The sequence below is a fragment of the Dermacentor andersoni genome, chromosome 4, assembly GCF_023375885.2.
Source record: "Dermacentor andersoni chromosome 4, qqDerAnde1_hic_scaffold, whole genome shotgun sequence".
In the NCBI taxonomy this organism is placed as follows: Eukaryota; Metazoa; Arthropoda; class Arachnida; order Ixodida; family Ixodidae; genus Dermacentor; species Dermacentor andersoni.
The window spans coordinates 126,372,133-126,398,420 of NC_092817.1; the positions used below are offsets into that span (position 1 = coordinate 126,372,133).

Below are 26,288 nucleotides of genomic sequence, written 5' to 3' on the forward strand. Positions count from 1 at the left end.
TTTCACAATTTTTCAAACAACAGTAGATGCTCATTAGCATGTATTATTTTGATAATTGTGTTCGACTAATATCAAATGCAACCCATGGGTTGCTTTTATCCGTCAGCACTTTGACAGCATATGCACAGATTATTACAGAGCAATCCTTCCCATTGTGTGGGGTCCTCACTCACACAATAGCACACAGTCGATTTCAGACTGACCTTTGATCAAAGCTTGACTAGCTGTCTAAGCTGTTAATTTTGGACATCGCCTATTCAAGTGCCCTTATTCGTTACTGCACAATATTGTGTGAAATTCCACATTACTGTACAACACTGTACAGGAACTGAACAAAGCATGAAAAGGCTCCAGTGCCAGTTGAACACACACTGGTGCACCTTGCTTGCACAGAAAAGCCGATAGAATGCAATAATCAAGTTTGAGGAGGCTTCTGCATGCTTCCTGACCTGACAACCATTGCCTGGCAAGCCCAAAGAGTGCAGTAGAAAACAGACCAGGTGCCTGCTGCAATGAGTTAAAACAAATGCTCCCAGTACAAATGAACTTGCCCATCTTCACATTTGTGAAGCTAGTGCCATCCCACATAGCATGGGCATCTTTGTGGCTAGTATTCGTGCCAACAAATTTTCATAATAATATTTTTGTGGGATCTGACTTACAAAATTGGGAATTAGGAAGCAGGTGCATATTTTGTATATTTCAGATTTTTCTTTTTGCTCTCAGTACTAAAATGGCACATTATTACTTCCATTCATGTTGCTTCAGGTGCTTCATTGAAGTTTCACATAAGAATTCTCTCAAAAGAGGGGTCAGGTGAAAAAAGTTTTTGAGAAGTCAAAAAGACTTCTAAAAATTGTCTGAGCAATAATTACTGCTATATGTCCATTCAACATACCAGTGATCAGGCTATAATTTTATGTATCACAGTGTATTTTGCGACTTCTACATATTGAAATAAAATGTTAAAACATAAAAGCACTGATAATGAGCAGGTTTCTCACAGTAACGAAAGAGATGAGCCAACAAGCATGGGAAAATGCTACAAATTTGCCGCGAATTCTGCATTTTGCTGCACATTTCTGATGTTGGCGACACTGCGTCTGGTGTGCTAATGTGTTCTGGCCAGTGATTGCGGCTGTTGTATCTGCTGGCGCATGTGGTGTAGTGACTACGGGTTGGCTTTCGTCTATAGCAGCTTGGGGCTTTCATTGCTTGACTGACTGACTTTTCTGAGTGCTGTAGTGCTAGAGGTGATCAAGCTACGTGCAATATTTTATTTTCCAAAGTGTTTTTCTGGGGCAGCCTTTCTGCATCTCTGAGGTATTCTTGCCAGCCATTGCATAGTGCGGGAGATACCATTTACGCAATCGGGCGGTGGCTGCCAGGTGTTCCTTGTCGGTCCCTACATGGGAGACGCCCAGTGTCCGCTGACGTGCGTCCTGCAGGACCTTTGATAAAGTTTGTCCAATCCAATCCAGTTACCCTCACGGTCCATGTTCTTGTTCCATTCTATGGGAAGTAGGGTGACTGGTGGGGAAGTATATTGACTCTTACATTAAAGGAATTGTACTGCAGAAGGACTTCACACACCAAAAAAAGATGCAAATCACCAAGAAAAAGACGGGCGAAAGGAAAGGACTGAAGCAGTAATGAATGGTTCATCAGATCAAGTTACTTTTAAAAATGTCGATAGATTCCCATAATCATCTGCCTGTTGGTAAAGGCTTCAATTATTATTTCTTTACGTGTCACAATCACTGCTACGGTTTGGCAATTCTTCCTGAAGCCATTTCGAAAATTGGGAAGATTGTGCTGGATGAAATACGTGAGCAGCCTGAAATGAATTCTTTTTCTATGCCTTTAGAAATGGGCTGGTAAATATTAAACATTATTAAATTTGCATTTCTCTAGGCAACGCACCAGAATATTTAAGAAGAATGGTGCAGATCCCTGGGAATCAGCATAAGCGTAGCTTTCTGTACTGTTTGCGTTGATCGACAATAGTTTGCAGTGATGTTGATAGCAAATGTTTAAGTTGTTCAGCGCCTGGTGCAGTACGAGAGGGGTGAGGTGATGTTAAATGTTACCATGCTTACCCTGGTCTTTGTCTATGCAGCACACGGAATACAGTGAGACGTGTTTGCTTAAGGAAGGAGGCCACATTCAAAAGTCCATTTTCTTGCACAAGATTTTTTACATTTTATGTATGTACAACATTCAGAAACCTGTTGCAAGAGAAATTATCTTCCTACCATCATTAGTTTGAAAGTTACATTGAGTTGTCCAACCAGTACCTTCATATTGCGAAACTGAAATCACACTGCATTGGTTCCAAAAATCACTACTGTTTCTTTTAGGTAAACATTATTCAAAAACACTTTTTATTTTATGTTGTTGATGAGCAGTCACAATAACAAAAGGAGACTCTCGTGCATCTTATGGGGGCCCAGCTATGAACCTAGTGCATTCTAGGCATCTATGTGTTGTTTTTGACATCTTTCATATGGTTTGAAGCATTTGTTTACATTTTTCTTAAGACAAGATTTTGCTCCACCTCATGTCATGCACACTTTCTCTCCAGTTTGTCAGCAAATGTTGCTAGCCATAGTAGTAGCATTTTGCTTGTTTAAGACACCTCAACTGCGGCGTGCATTCTGTCGTCGCCTTTCCTCTCTCCAGCGCTTATCCCAAAAATGAAAGCTACCACAGGGGGTAGGCGAGCGGACTCATACATTAAAGGAGCCCTGAAACACTTTTTGAACATGGTAAGAAAATGAAAGCTGAAAGTTTTCCGCGAGTATAGTCACTTCTATACTTGCGTCCACTCGAATTCACTTTCGTTTGTATGCACTTTATTCTTTAAGGGATAAGAAAAGAGCAGATTGGGTGAGGGAACAAACGCGAGTTAATGACATCTTAGTTGAAGTGAAGAAAAAGAAATGTGCATGGGCGGGACATGTAATGAGGAGGGAAGATAACCGATGGTCATTAAGGGTTACAGACTGGATTCCAAGGGAAGGGAAGCGTAGCAGGGGGCAGCAGAAAGTTAGGTGGGCGGATGAGATTAAGAAGTGTGCAGGGACGACATGGCCACGATCAGTTGGAGAAGTATGGGAGAGGCCTTTGCCCTGCAGTGGGCGTAACCAGGCTGATGATGATGATGATGACTGGAACTCGCTTCTGTTCACACTTATGTCCACTCTTCTTCACTCACAAACATTTTACCTCGAGCTTGCGAAATATATGTGCAGCGAGTAGAGGTCAGTGTACTCACGAGTTGGTGTGCTGACCTAGGACTCCAGGTGAATTTTAGCTGTCGGCGCCATAATGCGATTATGCTACCTGCAACACTCAATATTTACTGCAGTTGCTTCCAAAGTTGTGATATATACAGTGCTTTGGTTTGAAATTCAAATGGAAAGGTTTTTGTTCATGGGCGTGCATTCTCCTACAAAAGGAGCTGTAAGTGCCCATTTTCAGTTTGCACTACTGTGTTGTCATTTCTTTTGTTCCTAGAGTGCTTGAGGCCCCACATACTGGCTGCCCGACTCTCTCTCGCATTACCTTATGTTTTCCCTGCATAGCACACATGCGGTGGAGAAACTCTCGTTATGCATTGGTATGAGAGATGGCCCGAGTGTTTCGATGGTAGCACCACCTGACTGGCCATGAATACTCAGATGCAAGGACTAGCTTTCTCCTCTTCGGCTTTGCTTGTCCTCTTCGCTCGCATGCTTGTTAGTGTGTCCCGAGGGACCAACCTGTGAAGGGCTTCCAATCGTTCAAATGCTTCTCCTTTCGCACAAGTGCACCCGCAAGCGACAGTTCACATAATGGGCAAACAAACCACGTACAGTATCCTTGCGTGGCGAGTCAAACCTTCTTTATTCTTTATAGCGTATTAATTTCCCCACATTGTTTGGATAGCTGGCATTAAAATATAAAAGGCCCAATAAATGCGCTTTTTGTGTTTGCACCATTTTATGTGCTGTCTTTTGTTCCATAGCGAACTTGATACCCACAGTATGCATTATTCTAGTGCATCACTAAAACTGACAGGCAGGTAGACACAATTTCTGGCCTTCAACTATTGGTGAGGTATTCTCGGGCAATCACTTTTGTTGATAGTTTAACTTTCATGAGACTGTGCACTGGATGCATCCACATATATGGCCAATAGCGCTGTGCCAAGCTTGCTATCTTTGCTATCTTCACACAGTGCCAAAAGGGCTGTTGGCTGAATACTTCGATGTGTCTCAACAAATAGCACAGTCGTTAAGTACAAAAAAACGAACAATTTCTCAGACTTCGAGTATCTGGCTCGTGGTAATCGTCAGCATTGCAATCAGTGAGAATAGAGCTCTTGTATCTAAGGAAAGTCGCACCTGGTGCACATGCAGCAGTATGGTTTACTCACATATTTTTTGTGCGCTTGAACTATTTTTTTTCTTGCTGTTGAATCGGTAGTTGAAGCCTAGTGTTTGTGCGTACTCATTTTTCTCTACCTGCCACATTTGTCTTGCTTACGCTAGAATTATGCGTGCAAACTAGAACTAGTCCGGCTTGCTGTGCCAACTGTATTCTCTTGTTTCAATAATTTGGGCTTTTCCTTAGACTTTCTTCTGTTAACACTTTGTATGACATTGACAAATGCAGAGTCCTAGAACATGGATGGGCTGGGGGGCTCATCCCAGCGGCACCGGGCCCAGGACCGGGAAATAGAACAGCGCTATGCCAACCTGCTCACGCCCATCCGAGACCTGACCAAGAACTTCGAGGTCGATATTGCTGCATACCTGGACCAGTACCTCGGGGAGGTGGGTGTTAGCTGCACCAGAGCAATGCATGCAGTTTACCTGTTTTTCTTCATCAGCACACAACTTTTTTTTTTTCTTTCAGAAGCGTTCTGAAAAAACTTGTTTTAGTTTCCTTTATAGCTTGATGCTACTGTTGGATAGATGATGATCCTTTTCATGAATCTTCCTGCACCTTGCAGATTTCTGCAAAACTGTTTTTTTTTTGCTCAGTGATGCTCTGTTCTTGCTCTGTGATGTGCTTGCCTTCTGGTTAGCCCAGATGGCAGAGCAACTGCTCTGGAGAGGCATTGGTCCTGGGTTATATCCCTGCACCAGGACGAATTATTCAACTATGAAGCAAAACTTCTGTTTCCTTTGTAGGTCCATACTGCTACTAGGTTCATGATACTTTTCCCTTTCCCTCCATGTTGTAAACTTCCGTCAAATTGACGTGTTATATTCATCTTACAGCAGCTACAACAGCTTTTTTATTTTTATTTATTATTATTACTTTATTTTATTTTGTAAGTGCTCCCAGGCAAAGTGAATGGGGGCTCACAGCACTGTTGTCTGAGAGCTCTCCACTTGTGGCTTCTGTTATATATAGTGAATTGAAGCAAACTATTAAGCTAATTCACATATGTGTGTTATACTCTTGAATGAAATAGTGATCAATACTCTGATTTTTTAACATATAAGCGCGAACTATTAGTCTAGAAACATTTTAGTGACACCTTTATCGTAGCTATAAATGCTTATTTCAATGTTGTTGCCTATATTAAATTTTCAATGCCTACGATGCCTTTTTCTATGCTTTGTCCTAGCCCCATCTTGTTTATGATGTTATGACCTGCTGGGGAATTTGGCTTAAGGTAGTTGATTATTGGCACGAACAGTTCGCTTGTGTAAACAATACTATCAACAGCTTTGCAGCAGGCTAGAGCATTGCTGTAACAAGGGCTCAAGCTGCTTTATGCAATGATACACTTAAAGGTGAAAGGAGCCTCTTCAGAAGCTTTCGTTGTTGAGGACATATCTGGGTTCCTTGGTGTTGAAATTTTCCTTGCTTCTTCTAAAGCCAGGTTTTTAATCCATCTGCCATTGAAGTATCCTGGTGGTACTTAAATACTTTAGAACAAGGATCTAAAAATATTGCCAAGCTTCTTACTTGGCCAAATTTATAGTTTGGAAACAGTTTTTTGACGCTTAGCCAGATTTATAGCGGGCAAAGTTTTCCACCTGGTGGCTGGTGTTGTCCATATGCATGAAGGTGTATGACGGTGTGAGTACTTGAGCTTATAGTGACCGGTAGCCATTAGCACCAGCATAGGCCCTGTGACAGTGCCTCCAAATTACTTTTTATATGCTTCATTGCATGACAAATATACTTCAACACAACAGTTTGCATGCTTCGCTGCATAACACCACTGTACTGTGGCAAAGCTTACTTAGAAATCCGACAACAGCTATTTTTGGGGGTTCGAAGATTTCAGATAATAAAAGTGTCTTTTGAATTGAATTGAATACGAACCGATTCGAATCTAATGTTCACAATTTCAAATATTCGCACACCACTTTTGTAGAGAGGCTTTGTGAATTAAAATACTTGTCTTTACTATCGCAATAGAATATTAATACATACTTGCTTATGATCAGGATTAGGACTTTCAGGCTGACTCCAACCAAGTAAGCGAATTTTATTAGCCCGACGTTTCGGAGGAACAGGCTCCGAAAGTCCGAAAGTTAGTCTGAAAGTCGTAATCAATTTCCCAACTAGACAGGTAATTCTGTCGAAATGTCTAGCTTTGTGACCATGGTGTTTGCTGAAATCCGTACCTCTGTGTCAGATGAGATCTCATGTACTGGTTGACTGTGTACGCTGTAGTGGTGCATTGTGGGCTTGCTGGTTGTCAAAAGCCGTGTTTGCATCTTGTTGTGGGCAAACTAAATATGCTGTCTTGGATCACATTCTAGTGAACATTGCACTACAGTAGAACCTCGATCATACGTTTTGGAATAAAGCGTGAGAAAAAAAAAAAAGACATACTAACCGGGAAAACGTGCTATCCAAAGTCACTATAGGATTTCGCAGACTCATCTATAATTGACATCTACGTAATCCAACATTTGATGCTTTCGTTTGACAGATAGGCTGCGAAAGGTGGCATTATGGTATTCGTATGAGGTTAGAAATATTCTCTAACTGTGCATTTGGGTGTGTTGGGTAGGTTTCCCTTGATGGAAGGAAGTCGGATAGCTCTCATTAGTGTTCAGAAACATTATGAAGCCAAGCCTGATTGTATGTCAAAAAGCAGAGTGCAAGTTGTCATAACCGTCAATAGGTATATAGCTTAGGTAGGCATGTTTGCTGCTTTTAAACGGAAGAGGGAGGCAGTCTGCACTGTCCACCTTCTTATTTTTTTTTATTGCGATAGCAATTATATAGACACTCCAGGCGCACTTAAAAACGATCTGCGATGTTTGCAGAGTGCGCATAGTGCCGGTAGCTTCGTATGCATTGTGCTTTCTACTTTTCGTTCACACTGAAGCGAGACGTGCATGAAAGTCAATTCGCTTGCTGCTTCCGCGATTCCTCACTCCAGAATTTTCACAGCGAGTTTCCGCGCTCGTCGAGCGAGATGTGTTCATGTTTACCTGTGTGCGCGTGACACTGTGCTGGTTAATTTAGTTAAAACACGTTGATGGGCTAGTTGGTTTGAATCCATGATAGAATACGTAAACGTGACTGAACAAGTACGTAGAAAAAACCATACACACAAAGACAGCGCCGTCTCTGTGTGTCTGTTTCTTTCTACGTTCTCGTTGAGTCATGCTTACACATTCTATCATTGTTAATTTAGTTAGTAAGCGAGTGTTTACGTGCTTATACGGCCGATAAAACTACTATTATTCTTCGTACAGCTATCTACTAATTTGCTAACGCAATTGGTGCTTCGCCTTTCGGGTGGAGCTGCAAATTCTTATTTTTTATTTTTATGTATATGTGGCAATTTCATAATAGTCAGACTTTTTCTTTCTTTTTTTTTTTTTCAGTTGTCACAAACTCCGATCACCTACCAGGAAGGCGAGTCCAGTGTAAATTTCACCCAGGCAGCCTTTCTGATCCAAGGAAGTGCCTTTGTCTATGGCAAAAAGGTGATATGAGAAATTTTTAAATATTTTTTTTACTTTGTGCAGCGATATCTAGAAAAGCATCATGGCATATTGCTTACAGTATAATGTTGAATAGAATGACTGGTCTGAGGTATATGCAGATCAGAAACACGTTCTTTGTTACTAACAAAGCCACAGCTGTAAAATTTGAGGTAATGAGTTTTTCAGGTCCTTTGCAAGACTGCCATTCCTTTTTATCACCTTTCTTTTTATGCGGATTGGGGTTGAAAAATATTTCTTTTTTCTCCTGTATAATTTGTCACATGGTAACGTTAAATAATGCTTGACAATTTGTAGAATGAAATGCATAGTTATTGCTTGAATATTTTTATGTCTTAAGCTGCCCAGGCACAGTCTTGCTGGTAAAAAGTATTATATTGAGAAGTACTTTTATGGATGAGGTGCTGTAGTGAACCAGGTAAAGAAGATATTTTCTGGAATAAGGAAGTGTATATTTTTTTCTCTTTACTGATTCCAGTTTGTGGAATCAGTAAAGTCTTGAATACTGTTGTGCAAGTGGCAGAATAAAGGAGAAAGATTGAAAAAAAGGCCCATGGCTGCTATAACGTGCTTCCTTAGTGCCCTGTCTGTGAAAATGCTCCTGCACAGAGAAAAGGGGCAAGGAGCAATTGCTCCTTCCTGCCCCCTCTATGTCTAGTAAAAGAGGCATAACTTTGCTTCATAGTAGCTGGTCTTCTGTAAGACATGCAGGTGACTAGGAAAGGTGTTTAATCAAGGGAAAAATTCGACCCACCCAATAGTAGCAATTGCTACAAAGGAAACCCATACGGGTTCCTCGAAAGAAAAAGCCTCGCAGTTGAAGAAAAATTTGTCCTGGGTCCGGGGCTCAAACCCGAAAACACCGCCTTTTCAAGGCCGCCACTCTACCAGTAGAGCGACTGCCCCGGCAAGGCAGTGGTCCCGGGTTCGAGTCCCTATCCAGAACGAATTTTCCTTCAACAGTGAGGTTTTTTCTTTCGAGGAACTCATATGGGTTTCCTTTACAGCAATTGCTACGATTGGGTCGATGCCAAATTTTTCCCTTAATTAAATACTTCTCTCCACCTTGCGGGTTTCCGCAGAACTATTACGTCAAACTAGGAAAGGTAATTTTGGAACTGTCATCTGCATTGAAAGGCACAAAATGGTGAGCACAAATTTTCTCATTCCTTCATTATGATGGAAGCGTTATTGAATAGGTGGTACTGGTTAGGCACTGGCAAGTTTGCAACTAGCAAGCACGAAGCTAATGTGAGACATGAAGGCACCTTGCGAGGGGAGTTGGGTGTTAGGGAGGCTGCTAGGAGGTTCAGCGCCTTGTTTTGGTCGCCCGTGTGTGTGAATGGTGACAATGAACCTAAAGTGTGAAAAAAAAAGAAAAACAATACTACATCCTTATGTTCACTGCTGCAGGCTAATTGGCATCAGTGCTATTTTGTAAGCTAGGTGAAATGCAACTGCTGGTTTGAGTCTTTCGGCTAATCCATTTTCTTTTAGGCTGTGCGACCAACCCTCGTCAGTTTGTACTTTCTGTAGTATGGCTTATTTCACTTCTTGATATTTTTATTTCACAGGTGGAATACCTCCATTCCCTTGTACAAAAGATGGCGGGAGAAATAGTTCATAACAGGTAACCTTCTTTCTTCTTTTTCCCCGCACATTGCATGCTTCTGCTTGACTAGTGTGTTGGCCTGAATTGATCTCGGTGCTTCTTGTACTACTTTATTTAATGCTGCTTCTTATGTGATTACCTTGCATCTCTGAATGAAGCTATTTTATTTGCTACAGGGACGTGATAACAGCAGTTCACTCGGATTTCACTGTTGGCCAACCACTTACGATTTGTAGCTCAGGCACCCTCCTTTGTCAAAATGGGGTCGCTGACATTAAGCATCCATTGGGCACTTTTTACAACGCATTATATTTTACATTGTAGGGTTTCGCCAAAGCTTGCGCAATACTATAAGAAAAGTAACATCACAGTGCACTTCATTATCTGGATGCCAGTGTTTCAAAAGTAAATTTTCACTTAATGAAACGTATGTTCCTGCATTAAAAAAAAAAAATGGTAAGCCATGGCATGTCAACATCAGTCAGATGCTTGATGCTTATTGATTTCATTTGTGAGTTTCAGCTTATCAGTGTAACACAGGGGGCTATGAAAGATGCTGTAGTTCATGGCTTTGGACTAAACATTGTCCTAGCAAAATATGCAGGTGAGTGAAGAGGCCGAAAAAGAATGTGTAAATCATTTGCCCTGCTGTTCTCGTGGGTCCTGTAGATGTTCTTCCACTAGCACGTTTACTCTGAATCAGAACAAATGAACACCACTTTTTACTCTTAGAAGGGTTCTGACTGTTCTTGGCATTCCATGGCTTATTGCTTTTTTGCACCAAGAATATAGGCTTTGTTCTATGAGATAGTTAAAATGGTCAATTTAGTCAACATTCTTTATCTTCCAATTTATATTTTTGTTGTGATCCTTGGACCTTCTTTCACCTCATGGTGAAATATTATAACAAATTATGTGGTAGAAATCGAGAAAACAGCACTCTCCTTGTGTGCAGGCATCAAAACCTGCGAGAAATTCCACCTTCGGTAGGTGCCATCGCACCGCGGATCCTGTGAATTTTAATTGACGCAGTGCCGCCATTTTGGTATTACTCTAAATAGAAGTGATACGAGCTTAAGATAGCTGCAGCGCCGTATTTCTGCACTCGAAAATAAAAGCAAGAAAAAGTGATTGCAAAGAGGGAACGCTAGCGTAGCGATCTGTTACTGCAGTCACATGGCGCACACGGAGTGCTCCTGTTGGCCAACGTAGATTTGAATCACCGGTGCACTTGTTTCGTGCGTACTTTGGCAGTGGCTAAATGCGTAGGGTGTGCAGGCAGTGCGATGCTGTAGCTGGCGACAGAGAGGGTCGGTTGCTTGCCCAGCACGGCATGCTTCGCTCGGCGTGAAAGGCTGTGAACGCCGCCGTGAGTGCACACCCGTGAGCTTATCGGCGTGCTACAAGTACTCCAGTTTAAAATGCATGTGTTTGTGTCGGGACTGCGAGAAATTTCGAATAAAGTGATAATCCAAGTAAAATGGCTTCGTTATCATGAGGGTTTACCATGGTTAAGATTGCAGCTGGTCAATTTCGATACAAGTGATCTGGCAACACTGAGCTCAAACTGGCGTGCGAATGTGAGCATGGTTAACGTCTCGATCGTATGAGCCGTTGTAGACTTGTGCACACCTGTAGGAGCTAGCCTGCGTATGTCGGCGAGCATGCTATTAGGTAGATAGACGTTGCTGAACTTCGTAGTGTTCTCTGATCATTCGGTTTTCTCAGTGTCGTTGCACGCATTTCTGTTGCTATTCTTTCGCACTTACCAGCTGCTGTTTCGTTGCCAAATTTGCCTATACTAATGCTTATGTGAGATTGTGTGGGCTTTCCTCGTATCTTACTGTCTTTTCTCTTTTCTTTCTTTGCCTGCTTTTTCTTCTCCACGCAGATCATCGAAGTTTTGTGAAAACAGTATGCAGTAGGTTCGCAAGGCATTCTCTTTTTTTTTCTATTCACGTCTTATTATAAAACCACAACTTTTGTGCAGTGTGTGTTACCGGGTTTGAAATGAAAGTAAAGTGAAGTGACCTTTGCTCATCTGTACTTTTTTCTTCATTTTTTTTTACGTATTTGAAGTTTCTGGGGAAAAGAAAGAACACTAGTATCCCTTTCAGAAAACATGCAGGCACCAGAGAGACTTGTTTCACTGAAGTTTTGGCCAAACAGACAAGCTCTGAACCTACCGAAGGCTTAACAGAAGCTTCAGAACGGCTCTATTCATCAGGGACTTTAGCTCAAACGGGGCAGTGCAACAAATTTTGGACATGGGTAATACTAAAAATTCTTACACCCCAATCTGATGGGCAAATTTAGTGTTATACTGAGAAAGTGCTCTTTGTTACAGAAAGTTTCTCTGTGATGGCGTGGTGCTAGACAGGAAAGAAAAGTAACCTTAAATTGGTGTGAGCGATGCTCGGTGAATCAATTGGCATGCTATATTTATTTACATATTTATTTGTGTATTTCAGAGTGAAACCTCGATTATATGACTTTCTTGAGACCAAGCAAGAATGTCATATAATCCGGGCGTCATGTAATATGGCCAACCAAAATTATGTCTTAAAACAGAACTTTGTGTGGCAAAGTTGTGAGGAGCTTCAATTTAAACCATAGGCTAACGCTTTACAGGACTCTGAAACCAAGCCAACAAAAAAAGTAAATGTGATACTGTGATGGTTTTGTTCTCCCCTACACACTTTAAAAAAATTTATCAGTTTCTTATAGGCTTTCTTTGAACCATGCAGGAAGAGCTCTCTTTTTGAGTGCAGCGGCGTCTGAAAGGAGGTCACCAATGGCATTGCCTTCTCAGATGAACCTCTACATTTTGTCGGTGCTGTGTAGCACGTCTGTGAATCTAGGCACAGGCATGGCAGCATCTGTGGTGTCGTTCTTGTCTTGGGTGGCAGGGTCTTTGCATGAGGCGATCGTTCCTTGCACGTCCCGTCTCCTACGACGACCCACACTAAACCGTGAACCCAATGACAGACGCAGGTCAAGTTTTGTGTGCTCGCATCTAGACAGGATTCTCTGAGCTGCATGCATAAACATGCATATCCGATACAAACTGCGTGCCTTCCAGTGGTTAATCAGTTCGATCTTCACCCGTGCTTTCACACTTTCCATACGTTTTCGCAAGACTCGACACTGGACACTTCGAAAGACTGTCAAATCTCGACATAACAATCTTTGATTTAAGGAAATTAAAGGTTCTAAAATAGGTTCTATAATAAAATGGCAAACATTTCGACAGGTAGACTTGAGAGGTTCACCTATCGAAACGTTGGACAGCCTTTCTGATTCACTTTCTCTTTATTTATGTAACTTCTGTCCGACAGCGTGCTATTCCATCTGTCGGCTGCCTTCTTTTAAGCGTGTCGTGTATGTACTTAGGCACGTACAAAATGTGAGAGCCACTTGGGTTCTTTTTTTTAGACATTATGACTTAGCAGTGCGACAGGCAGAAGCAAACGCAGAGATGTCCTGGGCCTCTTTGGACAGTGTCACTCTGCCGAAACTGCGGTATCTCAAATCTTGAGGTCATGCTGATTCAAAAGCTCAGATCTGCACACCATTGAGTACATTTTGAATGACAAAAACAAGGTAGGGAAGTGCAGTGAGGGCATGGTACAGGCAGAATTTGGTGATATCTTCGTAGACAACGTAGTCAACACAATTTTGTGGACAAGATTCATGAAGAGAGGTTTTTTAAGCCACACAAACAGTCCAAGCATTTCGTAAAGCCTGTTGCACAGAGTTATCTTAGAGGGAGTCATTGTAATTTGCATGCTCTCCATCTTTGCTGCTTTAACAGCGTGTCTTCATGAAGCTGAAGATATTTCTTTGCGTTGCTTATTCCAATCAGTCATGCAAGAACAGGCACTTACACTAATGGCCAGCTACCCTGAGGATAATAAGATTAAGTACTGAATAATGTAATCTTGCACTTCGCTGGGCTGGCTAATAAACCTGCTGGATTGCATGCATTATTTACAATTTGTTTGTTTTGTTCTCTCGTAACTAGCCGTATTTACTCGATTGTAATGCGCCCTCGATTGTAACGTGCACCCGCTTTCCGAGACCAAAAAATAAAAAAAATGAAAACCTCGATTGTAACCGCACCCATTTTCCATGACCCCCCCAAAAAAAGTACAATACCGCGCACCTTGTGCTTTTGTATAGAAATACTATTTTCTCTAATTTGGAAAAAACAGTGTCCCAATGCACTAAAGTTGCAATGAATAAAAACACAAATGGAAGTGGTGTACCTTGCCGCCAAGATTTTCACTGCGCCGGTACGAGTAGCACAGGGCAATAGATATTACTCGTCATCACAGCAGACAACTCCTTACCGCTGTAACAGACCAAAGCATTTCATCCTCGGTGCCGTCCATGGCATTCGAAATCCCGCACTTCTTAATAAAGGCCTTGTTGACCATGGTAGACGGGATCGTGCACCATGCATCTTTCACCCATCCGGCAAAGTCCTGCAGTGAGGCACGCTTAAATTTTATTGGCGGGCGTGAATTCATGGCAGCCACTGACAAGCCATTCGGTGTAGAGTGCCTGAATTCTATCTTTCACTGGCTTGTTCAAACAAACATCGACCAGCTGGAGCTGCGATGTCATACCGCCGGGTATCACGACAAGGTTGATGTTGCATGCAGCCAGCTTGTCCTTGATGTCAAGGCGGCGCCTGAACGCTTCAAACACAGGCATCCCATGCAGACCCAAACTGCCTCCAGGTCTCTTCCGCCAAACGTTATCAATCCAGTCAGCGAGCAAGTCTGGGGTCATCCAACGCTTTTCATTTGTGTGCACAATCATGCCACTCGGAAACACAATTCCGTTTGGCAGCGTCTTCCGCCTGAAGATCAGATACGGGGGCAGCTTGGGCCCATCGGCAGGGCAACAAAGCATTGCGGTGACTAGTTTTTTCGTGGCCAGAAGACAAAACGCGCACTTGCTTCGCCCCCTTCTTTTCAACGGTTGTGGTGTCAGGCATGTCAAAGTAGAGCGGCGTCTGATCGGCATTTCCATTCTGTCCGAAGTGGTAGCCGTTTCTATGGCGCAACTTCAACACGTACCGCTGAAAACTGTGCAATCTCTCTTCATATTCTTCGAGAAATTTTTGGCATATCCCTGTCAGCCTTCGAAGAGAAAAGCCTTTTCATAAAATTTGATAGCTAGCACCTGCTCGCTTTGAAGTCACTCTGCATTAGCCCTTTCTGTAGAGCTAACTGCATTGCCCGTACTTTGAGCAGATCGGTTGTCGCAGGCCGCTGTGCCGCTCGCTGCTCTTGCACGTATTCCGCGAGCAGTTCTTCTATTTCGGCGAAGTGGCCCTGCTTCGGTCTACTGAAACCCTTCCTTGCTGCTTTGCTGGCGAAAATATTCTCCTTCTGTTTGCGCCAGTCCCGCATGCAAGCTTTGGGAACTCCGAACGCCCGTGGTGTGGCTCAATTTCCGTCTGGCTCTGCGTGCATGATAATGTTCCTTTTAACCCTTTCGCTGTCACGGACGTACCGGTACGTCATCGCGCTTCCCCCCCACGGTGTCACTGACGTACCGGTACGTTCTCTATCGTGCGTTCAAAATTTCGCGCCTGAGCGCAAAGCAGGCGCTCCTGGATTGGCCACGCCATCTGTTGACTCTTTCTACAAGTTCGTATATTCGCCCCGACCTGTGTTAGTCCATGTATTGAAGAGTACGGTGCGACTGCCACTCTCCACTTTCTCTTTGCTGAGTGGCGCGGTGGCTCCGCGTTCGCTGGATCATGCGTCGCGCGCGTGTGGTTATGGGTTAAAGGGTTGTTCTGTAATCTCCGCTGGTTTGAAGGTTTTTATTTTTCTTCTGTTGGTGTGCCTGCTACGGCGCGTCAAGTTCAGGCGCACGTGCCGTTGCCTCTCCAAAAAAGGTGACTCGATTGCTGCTTTCGCTCTCTCGCCGCACCCTCGCTTCCGACTTGCAGCAGTAAACGTAAAGCCCTTCGAACTTTGTTTAGCCTTTTTCCATCTCCCTCTGTCTTCTTGATCACGCAACGTCCCATTTCTCTCCGTTGCGCGGGCGACTGAAAGCGCGTCCTCCCTGCGCGCGGTTACTTTCGGATGGCTCGGCGCGCGGGACCTTCGTCTGCTCATGGGAGCGGTGGCTGAATTCCGATTCAGAATACGAGCCGAGCTCGGATTCGGACTCGGACAAAGTCGCATGAGAGGAAGAGGGTTCTGCATCGTCAGATTCGGATGTTGAACGGATTTTATAGTCAGGCTGATGATGATGATGATGTTTACTAACAACAGCTGCAGAACACTGAAATGTGCATATTGCATTGACTATGTTATTTGTATACCAATCATAATCAAAAATAAATTGCTATGTTCATTCCCTGTTATGCTCGTTCCCTGAAACCAAGCCGACACTGGGGGTGCGTCACGGCCAGAAACGTCCGACAGCGAAAGGGTTAAATGCGGCATCATGGTGGACTTAGTGTGTCTTCGCAGTCAGCGCTTCCATCTGGTTGAATAAATGCAGAAAACGGGAAGACAGGTGGTAGACTAGGTTACACCAGCGCCTGGTTACACGTACAACATGGAGGTATGCACATGGAGGAAGCAATGGCAGCTAGGCTAGAAACGCGTATGAGGCGGCCATTTTTCGAATGCTGATGGTGATATGGTAATGCATATTTAGGGGCGTACTCGATTCTAACGCGCATGCAATTTTTGGACCCGTTTTATCGGAAAAAAGGCGCTTGTTAGGTTCGAGTAAATACGGTATCTGAAAAATCCAGCTGGGAAAGGTAGTATAGTGCAATTGTCAGAATCTTTAGCTCAGAAATTGTGTTTCTACAATGCCGAAACAATGAAAGTCCAATTTTTCATCCTCTTTGTTGGGTGTGTACACCAGTGTACCACAACTACAGCTAAGCTCCCAATCTAGCAGCTTTTATTTGTTTTATGAAAAATCGACATTGGTGCCCTGTATTATGAAGATGCCTCAGTGGTGATTCTCAGCCATGAGAATATGATCATATTGATATCAGTAGGTTGTGTAGGATCAAGTGTACTGAAGGCAAACAAGAACATATGCTGTAACAGTATAGACTGTTAGGTTAGGCTTTATGCTTTGCTTTATGCCTTGCTTTATTCCAGTTATCTTCTGAAAAATAAGGCATGTTTTTGGTAACATTCTGTGGCTCCTTTACCAATACTTTCGGGTAGCATATCTGTTCATTGTGCTGATTGCTTTGTGCACCACTCATCATTCCAAATCTTGCCTTATCTTCATTGCAGCCTAAAAGGCGACACACAGGAGAATGCCAAAGAAGGTGGCGGATCATCAGCGCGGCGGAAAAAAGATGACACGGTGAGCTACAGGGCATGGACATTTGGGCAATGAATTCATTGTGCATGGCAGGCGCACAGGGCTCAAGCAAATATAATGCCGCTCTTCTTTGATAAATTTTCAGTAATAATGCGCACCTTGCTTTGTGTTCACTCGGTATCCCCCTCAGGCATTTATTTTCTACTACAGTAGAATCTCGTTAACTTGGAACTCGAAGTAGGCACCAGAAATTTATTCGAAAACAGAGTTTGAACTAAAGAGAGCCCCTTTAAATATAGCGCCCAATCAATTGTGTGGTACCGCATGCAAAAGCAAAACTGTCACTGGGCTCGCATTGAAAAAGTATTTTCTATCAGTATGTGACATGTGCCGAAATAAGCCTAGGTTTCATATTAAGTCCCAAGTGCGACAGGATTGTGCCTCGCGCTCCATTTGCTGTGGGTGCGAGAGTGAACAGAGAAGGAATGGTGGCTAATGGTGACTAACTTGACGTGGGCCATGGACCACGTCAAGCCTTGCTGGCTTTTTGTCCACGGTCCTCAGCATCAGTTGTATGTTGAAATAAACTTGATTTGATTTGATTTGATTTGATTTGATTTGATGGCTTGACGCGCGCCGTACTCCCACGTGTCAAATGCTGTAGACGACGTGATCAAGCATGTGCTGGGAGATGTGCGTAGCCAATGTGGTCAAGCATGCGTGTGTGTGAAGGGAGGGGACAGGTGAAGGGGACAGAAACTTGACCAAGCACGCACTAAGAGGAGGGAGGGAAGGAGGGGGGGAGGCACATAGGTAACGCTTAGTAACCTGATCAAGAGCGCATAAGGTACTCCTTCCTGCTCCTTTTAAGGCAGAGGGGAAAGGAGTGGTGCGTGCTTTATGATCTGTGTCTTGGCTCCTCGTGCCTCTGTCCTGCTCATTTTTATGGCACAGGTCATTACGGTAGCTGGCGGCGCATCGTACCTTCGCCTTTGGCCTGGGTTTGTTTGAAAAGCAGTACACGGGAGTGAGAGATGTTGTTTGAAATAACTGTTGCATAGTTCTTGGAGTTTGGATTCGATGGGGTTTTTCTCGATTCAAATTTACATAGGACTTTGCCAGGACCAACAGAGCAGTTTGAATTATCCGTCAATTCAAATGAGGAGATTTCGAATTATCGGGATTTCCTTGTACAGGTATAAATTCACATGCAAACAAGGCAAAAGCAATGAGAATGTGTTGCTGTGCTTTCTGGTTTACCTGCATTTGCGACAGTGGCTTAGAGGCTAACTGTAGCGAAATTTTGTACTGCGTAAACAGCCTTTTTTTACATAGTGTGGATATGGAGCAGGCCCTTCGTGCAGAATTTTACGTCTTAGATATGAGTGGATGCATGATGAAAAATAAAGAAAAACATTTTTGGTACCGAAACTGAACAAAACGCCACCATTACAGCTTGTTACATGTAATCCAGACTGTTGAGAATGACGGTGTCTCCTTGGCATCACCTCCTATGATTATGGAGTTCCTGTGGCATGCTGGGACATGTTGGGACAGGTGGCATATTGGGACTTAGGTCATATCCGCTAATTACCAGGTGAATGTGTTGTGTGTTTATGTGCTATTTAAAGGCTATTTATAAGAAAATTAGACAATTGCCATCTTTGCAACTTTGCCAGGATTGCTTCTTTAGTATATACTAGTCATTTAAAGTCAACATTTGATTTTTCGGACTCCCTAGAGGCTACGGAAACGTCAGAAAAATCGGGCACTACAAAAATATGAATGCATGCATTTTATTGCCCCCCAATGGCTCAAATCACCACAGGCACATCCAAAATAGCTCTGAATGCCTGCCAGTAAGCTTATTAGGTTTGTCGGGGCTCATACTGTGACCGGCGATGGTACGGGCATGCGTGTATAATTAAGGTATAATATTATGTGCCGTGACAGTTTCCTCTTTCCAATCTTGGTACGCTTTATCGCAATCGATGCATCTCTCTATTGCGGCAAAACTGACTTTTGGGAATTGGAATTGTGTAAAGTGCTATGCTTCCTACGCTTCGAAGCCATCAGCGAGGATTACTAAGGCCGAGCCAGCACCATTGCTGAGCAACGAATTCTTTCGATGAAAAACATGGCACTGAACATCTGGAAGCATGGCAGTGAATCTGAAAGTAGCTAGGCCTAGCGTTACCATGGTGGTGGTTACGGCTTCTTGCGGATCGGCATCTGAGAACACCGGTTCAAAGCTGCGAGATAATCAAGCGGTGGTGATGGCTTCGATTAATGCCATTTCTTACCTGCAGCCACAGCAAAAGGTCTGGAAAACAGAATGGCAAAGCGCTTTTGCATCTGAAAATTCAGACATTCTTATACGTTGGCACTATGGGGTATAGTGCTAAAGGAGCTGTCCACAGATTAGGACGTAATGACTGAACAGCTCACAGCCGCTTGAGCAATTTCATGAGCAATTGTCTGTAGCTCTTCTGTTTTCTTGAACCTTTGCTTGTGATTCTCTATATGGCATCAAGGCAGAATGCATTTGTACTAATGTATAATTATCGTATTTCTGAAATGTAAGATAGTCAGCCTCCTCATTATACTATAAACAGTCAGATGACTGAATTGTTGATGGAGAAGCTTCCACAGGTGCTGCCTGCTGCTTTCCACTGCCTGTACGGTTGCTGCGGGATGTCTGGATGTGCATTGTGGTTACTCTGCTCCATTTCATACATAACAGGCTACGCTATGAAGGTTTGAGAAACATCGTGCTGCTCGCATTCGCAAATCAAGAGATTGTGCAACACATGTGAAAGAAAGCTACAGACCTGTTGTAATTTGGTGCAACATTGTACATTTAGTAACAATTGGTGCAACAATTTAGTACATTGCACACTGGAAGCACAAATGCCCACAGATAACCTTGATATAACGAACCTAGATTTAACGAAGTCTGCAATGTTAACAAGCTATTTTCATTTCCCAATCTTAGTTCCATTGAAAACCGTCTATTCTTTCCTGCTGTTTAATGAAGTTTTCGGCCATTTCAAGCGTGTATTTAATGCTTGTGTGGCTACTAAATTTGGCAAAAAGTAAAATTATTGGCCGTGGCAGAAGTAATTATTTGAAATAAGCTTCATTTGTAATCATCCATAGCTCTCTTAATATGAGACGCTTCACTTAAATGGTGGCGTGAATGTTGTAGCCGTATCCTACACGTGTACAAAATTTGTCCGAACAATTTCGGGGACCCTTTAATGCGAGCGGGGTGATAACATTTTAGTTTGACACTTTTGTTTTAGCTCCTGTTTTTTTCCTGTTGCACTGAAATTGCATCCGTGAGCCTTATTTTAACCTGGTAAGAAGAAAATGGGGCATGAACAAAATTTTAGGGGGGAAATGTAAAATGTGTATGCTTTGGAGCCACGATAGGGATAGCATGGGCGCACGTGTTCATGTTTCTTTGCATGGGTTTACACTGAGTGCAGTTTGTGAATCGTCGCAAGTAGCTCTGAAGCATGGATGCCCAATCTGTTGATCAGAAATAGAAGCTATAAAATTTGTTTTGAGCATCGGTGACTGTAACTGCTAAGTTATACAGCTATGCCATTAAGTGGTGACTGAAACCACATCAGCCATTTGAGTATGATGGCTTTGCTTAATGCCTTACAATAAACATTAAAATTTATTACGTTGACACTGAATGTGCACCCTGGCTTATAACCTTGGAGCATTCAGTGATGTTTACGCACGCTTGCACTGATGTGCTACATTATTTATTTATTTATTTCATTTACCTACCTCAGAATGAAAGGGGCACCCTATATTGGTTAGCCAGATTATGAATGGAGTTCACATGTGAGGGCCAGAGTGTGATATACACTAACATTGTCTGAACAACTTTGTACACTTACTTGTACTGTCCAATTATTTTCGCAGAATGCAAGTGTTGTTTTGAAGACCTTAGTGCCGAGTTTGTGGGTGTTGAAGTTACGTTCACGAAGTAGTTAAGCAAGGAACACTCCATTACCGCAGTAATGTTGTCTGCAAAGCACTCTCGCGATGCCATCAAAGGCTCAAATTCATCATCCGAAAAATGGTCCTAAACATTCAACAAAACACTAAAAATGTGCTACATTAATTAAACATCATATTCCCCGAAACCGATTTGTCACGGACAAACATTAATGAAAAAGCTCAGTGAAAAGATTGTAAATTTAGATCAAACGAGCAGCGTTCCCCACAGAACTTTCAAACCTGAAAAAAATTTTTTTTTTTTGCTAAAGTATCATTGCGTGCGAGTCTGATTTGTTTCTTGAGTATTATAACAATTTAATTGACTCTGTATATTTTTTCACGGCTAAAACACATGCTTAAAAGAAATTTGCGTAAGTTGTTCATAGGTTTTGCTAAGTTGTTGTCTTGGGGGGCTGGACGCTGGCAGTTTTCGAGCAGTCGCAGGCCGGGATCACTTTCTCGCTGACGTTGAGCATTCAGGCACTGGCACTCGCGTTCCCTGGACTGAAACTCGGGATCCTCGGCTCGGTGTCACTCCTTCTCAGCCGCAGCTTCAGCGTAGTGTTCTGGATCAGCTCAGCGGCGACGCATCACTTCTCGCTTGGCAGTACGGTGCTCTTCCTGGGCGCTCTTCCAGTCGCTTCTTCGGGCGTGCGGACTTTCTTCGGTCTTCCCATGGCAGCAGCACGTACGGACGGAGTATAGGAGCCGAGAAACATGTCGCTGCGCCGGCTGTTCTGAGCTTTTACTCGCCTGTGACATCACGACTCCGCCCTATGTGCGTGGGATGCGAGGAGGCTTTGTGACTCGGTGCTCTCGCAGGTAGTTGCTAGGCAACGTGAGGCGATGCACAGCTGGGCTGAGTTTTATGCTAAAGCTCCACAGCGGAACTAAAGATTACACAGCTTTGCTGTTAAAAGGCAAATTTTAGTCTTTAGGTATCACTCCATTTTATATATATATATGTATATATATAAAATGCACACTATAGATAGGGAAGAAAAACTGCATCGACATGGTGCACAACGGAGGAGTGCACGACGTCCGTAGTAACATTGCGCAGTGTAAAAGCTTGGGAATAAATACCTTGGTTGCACTTTATTATTTGTGAGCCTCCTATGTAGCTTACAAAAGTGCACAGGCGGCAGCCCGTTGAGGTTTGTGTGACCAGTCCAGTGCATCCATATCTTCGCTCCACATCATGCTTGCTGGATGGCAGCATAAAAACCTTTTTTCCTTCGCTAAAGCGATTACGGCAACTTATGATGACAAGTAGAAACAGAGCCAAGTAAACGCGCTGTTCTTAACGAAGCACTCGCGACAGAAGGTCTCGTCACCATGCAAACAACATACTATGTACACTACGGTGCATATTCATTCATTTGCAAAGGGAATGGTGCCGGTGAGATTTTCGAAAGCGCGCACTGTCACGTGACGGTGGTTGTCAATTGGAAAGGGGAGACGGATGGCAAAAGGCGTGGGTAAGTGAGAAAGGCAGAGAACTTGCGCGACAGCGAAACAGTTCAAAGGATGGCGCTACTTTTAATCATTGACAGGCTTTAATATTCATGCAATTGAATGCAATTGAAAACACTAGTTTATCAAAATTATGCATACAATGTGCCACCAATGGAAACATTTGAAAAAGTACAGACAATGTCATAAGAATATGGAAACGTGAAGTTACAGGCTGTTTGCTTGCATCCACGAATTATTATGAGTACGAAACTGTGCCGGCTTTCTGAAGTTTGCTCGTGGCGATGTGTGCCGATATGCTGAGACTGTATTACGGTATCTAACACTTTTATGTCATCAAAACTCTCTTATGTGTAGCCATAAAAAGTAATGTCAATATATATAGTATTAACCTCATCAAATTTGATCAGTAATATTATTTTTAACTGCCTTTTCACTAAGTATTATGCTTTAGCTAGGTCTTTAGTACCAGAAAAAAAAACTACAGGTGGCATGTGTGCTGTGTTAGTGATGATTAAAGTGTTGTTTTTGTGAATTATTTCAATGTAATGTTGATATGTGATGTGAGCTGGCGCAGTAGAAAACTTGGCGCAACAAGCCTTGAATGGCAAACGTAGATTTTTTTCCACCAAGAGGTTAGCCCCACAAAATGTATGTGGCGCTGCTGTGTCTCTACAAGCCCCAAGAATAAGCAAACATCGAGAGAGGTAGTGAGCAAAACGATAATTCGACACTAAAGCCCCCGATGGGTGGAGACTAAGCGGGATTAGCAAGGGGAACAAAGCTGACATAAACAACTACCGTCCGATAACGACTCAGTGGTTTACAGGGTGGTGATGCAGATTATAAAGGACAGACTGTAGGCATGTGTGGAGGGTGAAGCAGTGCTGGGGGAACTACAAAATATATTCCGGAAACAAAGGAGGCTAGAGGACAATCTGTTCTCATTCATGCAGTGTGTCGAAATAGAAAAAGAACAAGGTGCTTATAAAATGGGAAAAAGCGGCATCTGAGCCTATAGAGATACAGCGCGGGCTTAGGCAAGGGTGCCTTCTGTCAACTTTGTTGTTCATTTTGTACCTACAAAGATTAGAGACCAAATTAGAGAGGAGCGGGCTTGGCTTCAATCTTTCTTTTTTCAAGCAAGGAGAATGGATTGAACAGTCATTACCAGGACTGATGTACATGGATGATATAGTATTAATGGCTGAGAACAAGGAAGATTTGCAAGGATTGATGGACATCTGTGGTAAAGAGGGAGATTGGTTAGGTTTGAAGTTTAGTAATCAAAATCAGCAGTCATGATTTTTTATGATAATCAGAGTGGTGAGCATAGGATACAGGAGGTTATGCTGTAGTCAGTGGATAAGTACAAATATTTGTGCGTGGATAAACTATGGAGCTGAGTACCTAATGGAACATGAAAAATATGTAATGACTAAAGGTAGCAGGAATACAGCTGTTATGAAAAATAAGGCACTGTGGAATTTCAATAGATACAAAGTGGTGAGAGGGATTTGGAAAGGGGTGATGGTTCCTAGTCTGACTTTCGGCAATGTGGTCCTGTGCATAAGACCAGAGGTTCAAGCAAGGTTGGAAATTAAGCAACGTGGGGTAGGTAGGCTTGCTTTGGGTGCACACGGAAGTACACCAAATCAGGAGGTACAGGGTGACATGGGATGAATATCATTTGAAGGCAGAGAAGCTAGCAGCAAGATAGAATTTTAGGAGCAATTGCGAGAAATGGGGGAAAAGTGGTGCGCTAGGAAATCTTTCAGTTATTTGTGCATGAGGGATGTTCACACAATATGAAGGAATCGAATGAGAAAATTGTCAAGCAAATGTTTTGACAGTAGCAGGGGGGCAAACCAAGAATCATCGGTTAAGAAAAGGATTAAAGAAACAGAGGGGTCTGTGGAAAATGGGGATGCAGACAAAACCAGCACTGCGAAAATACCATCTACGATAATTCTAGAGGAAGCTCTTTGTTGTTTGAAGCCTGGACTAAGATATACCGAGTCAAATACCAAAGGATATACACGTTATGCAATGCGTGTAGAGAGGAGAAGGAAACTACTGAGCATGTAGTACTTTTCTGTAAAGGGCTTCGCCCTACAGTTCAAAGCAACAGGGCTGATTTTTTCAAAGCATTAGGGTTTATGGACAGTGGAGGCAAAATAGACTTTAAGCAGGTAGAAATGACCAAACAGAGTTTATCTGATTGGTGGGTAAAATCAAGGCAAGAGGGAAATTTCACCCTCCACTACGTCCAAAATATATCAGTAGTCACGGGCTTTGTGGCGTGAGCCACTGCCTGATTTAGAGGATTCAGTCTTATCCATCCATCCAACCATACTGCCATTGCAGGACCAAGGAGGTTAAATAAAAACTTTGCAGCATTTCTTTAACCTCCTTGTGCAGGCCATATGGGCTTCTATGGGAGCTAGAGGTGTGCACCGAGACGTCGGCGCGCCGCCGACGTTGTTTCTCGGTGTGATCGGCGCGCCACTTAAAAAAAAGACGCAGTTTCGCCCAAAATGCTAAACATCGATTGCGATAGCAATTAGCAGGTAGCCATACGAAGTAAGGGTAGTACTGTTATCGGCCGTATGAATTTGTAATCATTCGCTTGCTAAATAAATTAATAAGCATGGTGTCAGCGCGCACATCACGCACGATGACTGAGGACACTTGGTGTCAAGACGCTGTCGTGAGGAAACTCGGCAGCAGCAGCGAGCGAAAAGACATTCGTGCTGTCTATCGCTTCAACGCAAAGGGAGCGTCGAGGATACAGCACGCGCGAAGCTACGAGCCGCCGACGTGCCTAGACTCTGCCCGCAACGCAGATCGCTCACAAGATACGGCCGGGCGACCGCGCGCAGCCGTCACGTGCGCAGTTGCAGCCGGAGAGAACGCCCCTCCCTCCCCCCGGCGCCCCGCAAGGCTGGGTGCCTCGCGCGAGAGAAGACTGCGCTCTTCCGTCTTCACATTCGTCCCTTTCGCGCGGGCGAGATAACCGCGATCGTCGGCTTCCCTCGCATTATTATACCCGGCTAGGGTCGACGACGCCGCTGCCGGACGAAACCGACACGGCGCACACTTCTGAATGCTTCTAATGGCAGCTTCGCTACCATGCGTGCATGTAGCTTGGTATCTCTCTCGTATCAGCGCCGTTGACGAAACGAAGACGAGCGTCTGTCTTGCGTTCTGTGAATGGCGATTAGTTATGGATGTAGCACTCGCCCACCACAGGGTAAGAAGGCCTGAGCGCACTGTTGTGCTAACCGTGCGGCCGATGCAGGCACGCCCTGGAGCAGTGTCGCAGTTTCGTTCGGTAGCAGTTTCGTCCGTCCTAGCAGTTTCGTCCTCCGGTAGCTGCTGGCGCACTAACCTGACGGTTCCGCTATGCCTAACTTCTCGCCGAACAGGATCAAGAGTCTCAAACATCCTGTGCACGGCATGAGGGGGCTGATGCTTGGGCATTTCAACTTCGAAAGCATGTTTCGGCTTATGTTAAGCGCGATTAATTATATTGTTACGTAACAATATATACAAGCGAGGGCGCTGCGGCTTTCGCGTTGTCAGTTTGGGCGGCCGATCGCGCGGGGATCGGTCGAACGACGGTTGGTACACCGATTTTGTCGGTGCCGTCTACACGAAAGCCCGTCGCACTGAGACGCGCCGCGCTCGTCGGTCACGTCGTTGTCGGCTTGGTGTGATAAAATGGTGTCGGCGAAATATAGTCGGCCAATTTGGCGTCGACGTCTTGTCGGTCTCGTATCGGGCCAGTGTTAGCGAGTACGTGAAGTCGGGCCTGCGCTGCCACCACTATCGGGAGGGGGCCGACGCCCAAGAAGACACCGTCAGCAACGTAGTGCTTGAAA

General features: G+C 43.7%; 1 protein-coding gene across 3 annotated transcripts in view; it reads left to right on the forward strand.

Moving 5' to 3' along the window:
* LOC126537604 (condensin-2 complex subunit H2-like) overlaps nt 1-26,288 on the forward strand; it is a 92,846-nt gene that overhangs the window by 3,223 nt on the left and 63,335 nt on the right. For 2 of the 3 annotated variants that reach the window (XM_055074392.2, XM_050184753.3), the window contains exons 3-6: nt 4,660-4,820; nt 7,854-7,955; nt 9,548-9,603; nt 16,878-16,950. In XM_055074392.2, the coding sequence (XP_054930367.1) occupies nt 4,671-4,820; nt 7,854-7,955; nt 9,548-9,603; nt 16,878-16,950 (381 nt within the window). In that variant the 5' untranslated portion in view covers nt 4,660-4,670. Of the gene's footprint in view, nt 1-4,659; nt 4,821-7,853; nt 7,956-9,547; nt 9,604-16,877; nt 16,951-25,373; nt 25,658-26,288 lie in introns of those variants that run through there. The other variant, XM_055074393.2, reaches the window with a different exon arrangement.